The sequence below is a fragment of the Sinocyclocheilus anshuiensis genome, unplaced genomic scaffold (assembly GCF_001515605.1).
Source record: "Sinocyclocheilus anshuiensis isolate Anshui unplaced genomic scaffold, SAMN03320099.WGS_v1.1 scaffold1087, whole genome shotgun sequence".
Taxonomy (NCBI): Eukaryota; Metazoa; Chordata; class Actinopteri; order Cypriniformes; family Cyprinidae; genus Sinocyclocheilus; species Sinocyclocheilus anshuiensis.
This window is the reverse complement of record NW_015544199.1, coordinates 42413-44550: the sequence shown is the minus strand read 5'-3', so window position 1 is coordinate 44550 and position 2138 is coordinate 42413. Positions and strand designations below refer to the sequence as shown.

The following is a 2138-nucleotide window of genomic DNA, read 5'->3' as shown; positions in this document are numbered from 1 at the left end:
ATGATGATGATGAAGTCAAGTAGCTTCGAAAGAGATGAGTTTTCAGCTGTCGCTTGAAAGTTGTCAGGGATTCAGCATTCTGGATAGGGGTGGGAAGATCGTTCCACCAGCCAGGAGTGGTGAACGAGAATGTTCTGGAAAGTGATTTTGAGCCTCTCTGTGATGGTACCACGAGGCGTCGCTCACTAGCGGATCTCAGACTTCTGAAGGGGATGTAGATTCGTAGTAGTGAGTGGAAGTAGGCGGGTGCTGAGTCTGTGGCTGTTCTATATGCAAGCATCAATGTCTTGAACTTGATGACCGGTAGCCCCGGTAGCCAGTGCAAGGAGATAAAGAGAGGTGTAACATGGGCTCTTTTGGGCTCGTTGAGTACCGCTGCCGCAGGAAGTGCTTGCAATACAAAGTTTCAGGCGTTGTTCAGATTAGTACAAGCTAGACAGGGAGAGATTAAGGAAAGAGAAAGCAAAGTTTTTTTTTTTTAAGATGAAGTCAAATGGTGGAGAAAGAGATGAGTTTTCAGGTGTTGCTTGAAAATTGTCTGGATGGAGAAATCATACTGTAGAGTTGGAGTGGCAGGGAAGACAAGAAGCTCAGTCTTTGCCAGGTTGAGCTGTAGGTGATATTCTTTCATCCATGCCGAGATGTCCGCCAGGCAGCCTGAGATCCGTGCAGCTACCGTTGGATCATCTGGTTGAAATGAGAGATAGAGCTGTGTGTCATCAGCATAGCAATGGTAGGAGAAGCCATGTGCCTGTATGATGGGACCCAGTGATGTTGTGTATATGGAGAAGAGGAGCGTTCCTAGAACTGAGCCCTGAGGAACCCCAGTGACCAGTTGATGTGCTTTGTATACCTCTCCTCCCATTTTAGTATAAAAACTATCTAGACATATTTATAATAATAAGAATGATGATGATGATGACAAACACTTAACAAAATTAGTAAAGCTTTAAATGAAAATATAAAAGTAAAAGCTCATTCAAAATATTAATAAAAACTATAATAAAACTAAGTGGCATTCGTTTGAAACAGCATTTATAATAAATGTCAAGCCTAAAGTAATTTAAGTGAAACTGAAACTTGCGGCATGTAGAAATAATCTTGTGTTCATGTTCCTCACTCGACAGATCCAGACATGCGGCTTTGAGAGTGTTTTGCGTGTTTGCGTTATCAGTCGCAATAGATGATAGATGATAGAACCGTGACTGATGTCCAGCTGAAGCTCAAGAGTCTGTGGAGACGGCTCTGTCGGTGTGGTGTTGATGTGATTCCGTGTCTCCGCAGGTTTCGCTCGCTATCCGATGGTTGGCTACATCTATAAAGTCAGCAGCACCAGCAGCGACGAGATCTGGCTCTGATTCACATGCACAAACAGAGCCGTGACGACCCACATCTGACCTCTGACCTCACGCCCTGCCGAGGCTGATGAATCTCTCAGACATCGAGCCTCATATCTGAGATCTCAACGACTGACAGTGTCCTGCTGAAGAACTGCATTACCCATAATCCCCTGATCTGAGAAACCACTGTTACTATGGAAACACCAATCAGAGGCTATTTCCACACTAGCTAGACTACATTAGTTAACTGTAGCAGTGGTGATGATGATTCCTGAAATGTTTGAGAAATCAGAGAAAAAGAGTTTAAATCACAGACTGATTAAGTGACGTCAAACACAGGGAATCATGGGATCTGTAGTTCATTCAGAAGCACTTGATTATTAATATTATTTTTGGTGTTCAAAAGTGTTTTTTCATCTGATGTGATCATGTTCTCAGAGTTAGTTATGAAGAAACGTTCTTTCAGTTTTCTGGCTTTCTCAAAACAATATTTATTAATTGTTTGTGAAACATTTTTATGAAACATTTCAGTTGGACATCATCTAACTTTTTAAAATGTTACTATTTATTAGTCTCAGACGATTCAGAGAACGTTCAAAAGTAATGTTCACATAACGTTTGCAGAATTCTAAAATGGAACGTTCCCTTAACGTTCACAGAACCAAAATAAAACGTTTTGAACTTAATGGGAATGTTAGCAAAACATTTATAGGACATATTTATAGTCTGTATTGATGAATCTCTGAAATGCGTCTAGAGGGAATCAGTGTGAACGGAAGTGAATCCGATCACGAATGG

At 41.3% G+C, this 2138-nt stretch overlaps 1 protein-coding gene across 3 annotated transcripts in view; it reads left to right on the top strand.

The window, feature by feature from the left end:
- tmem25 (transmembrane protein 25) overlaps positions 1–1704 on the top strand; it is a 13967-nt gene extending 12263 nt beyond the window's left edge. For 2 of the 3 annotated variants that reach the window (XM_016497295.1, XM_016497296.1), the window contains one exon: positions 1285–1704. In XM_016497295.1, coding sequence (XP_016352781.1) covers positions 1285–1358 — 74 coding nt within the window. In that variant the 3' untranslated portion in view covers positions 1359–1704. The remainder of the gene's footprint in view (positions 1–1284) is intronic. The other variant, XM_016497294.1, reaches the window with a different exon arrangement.
- Positions 1705–2138: the final 434 nt, after the last annotated feature.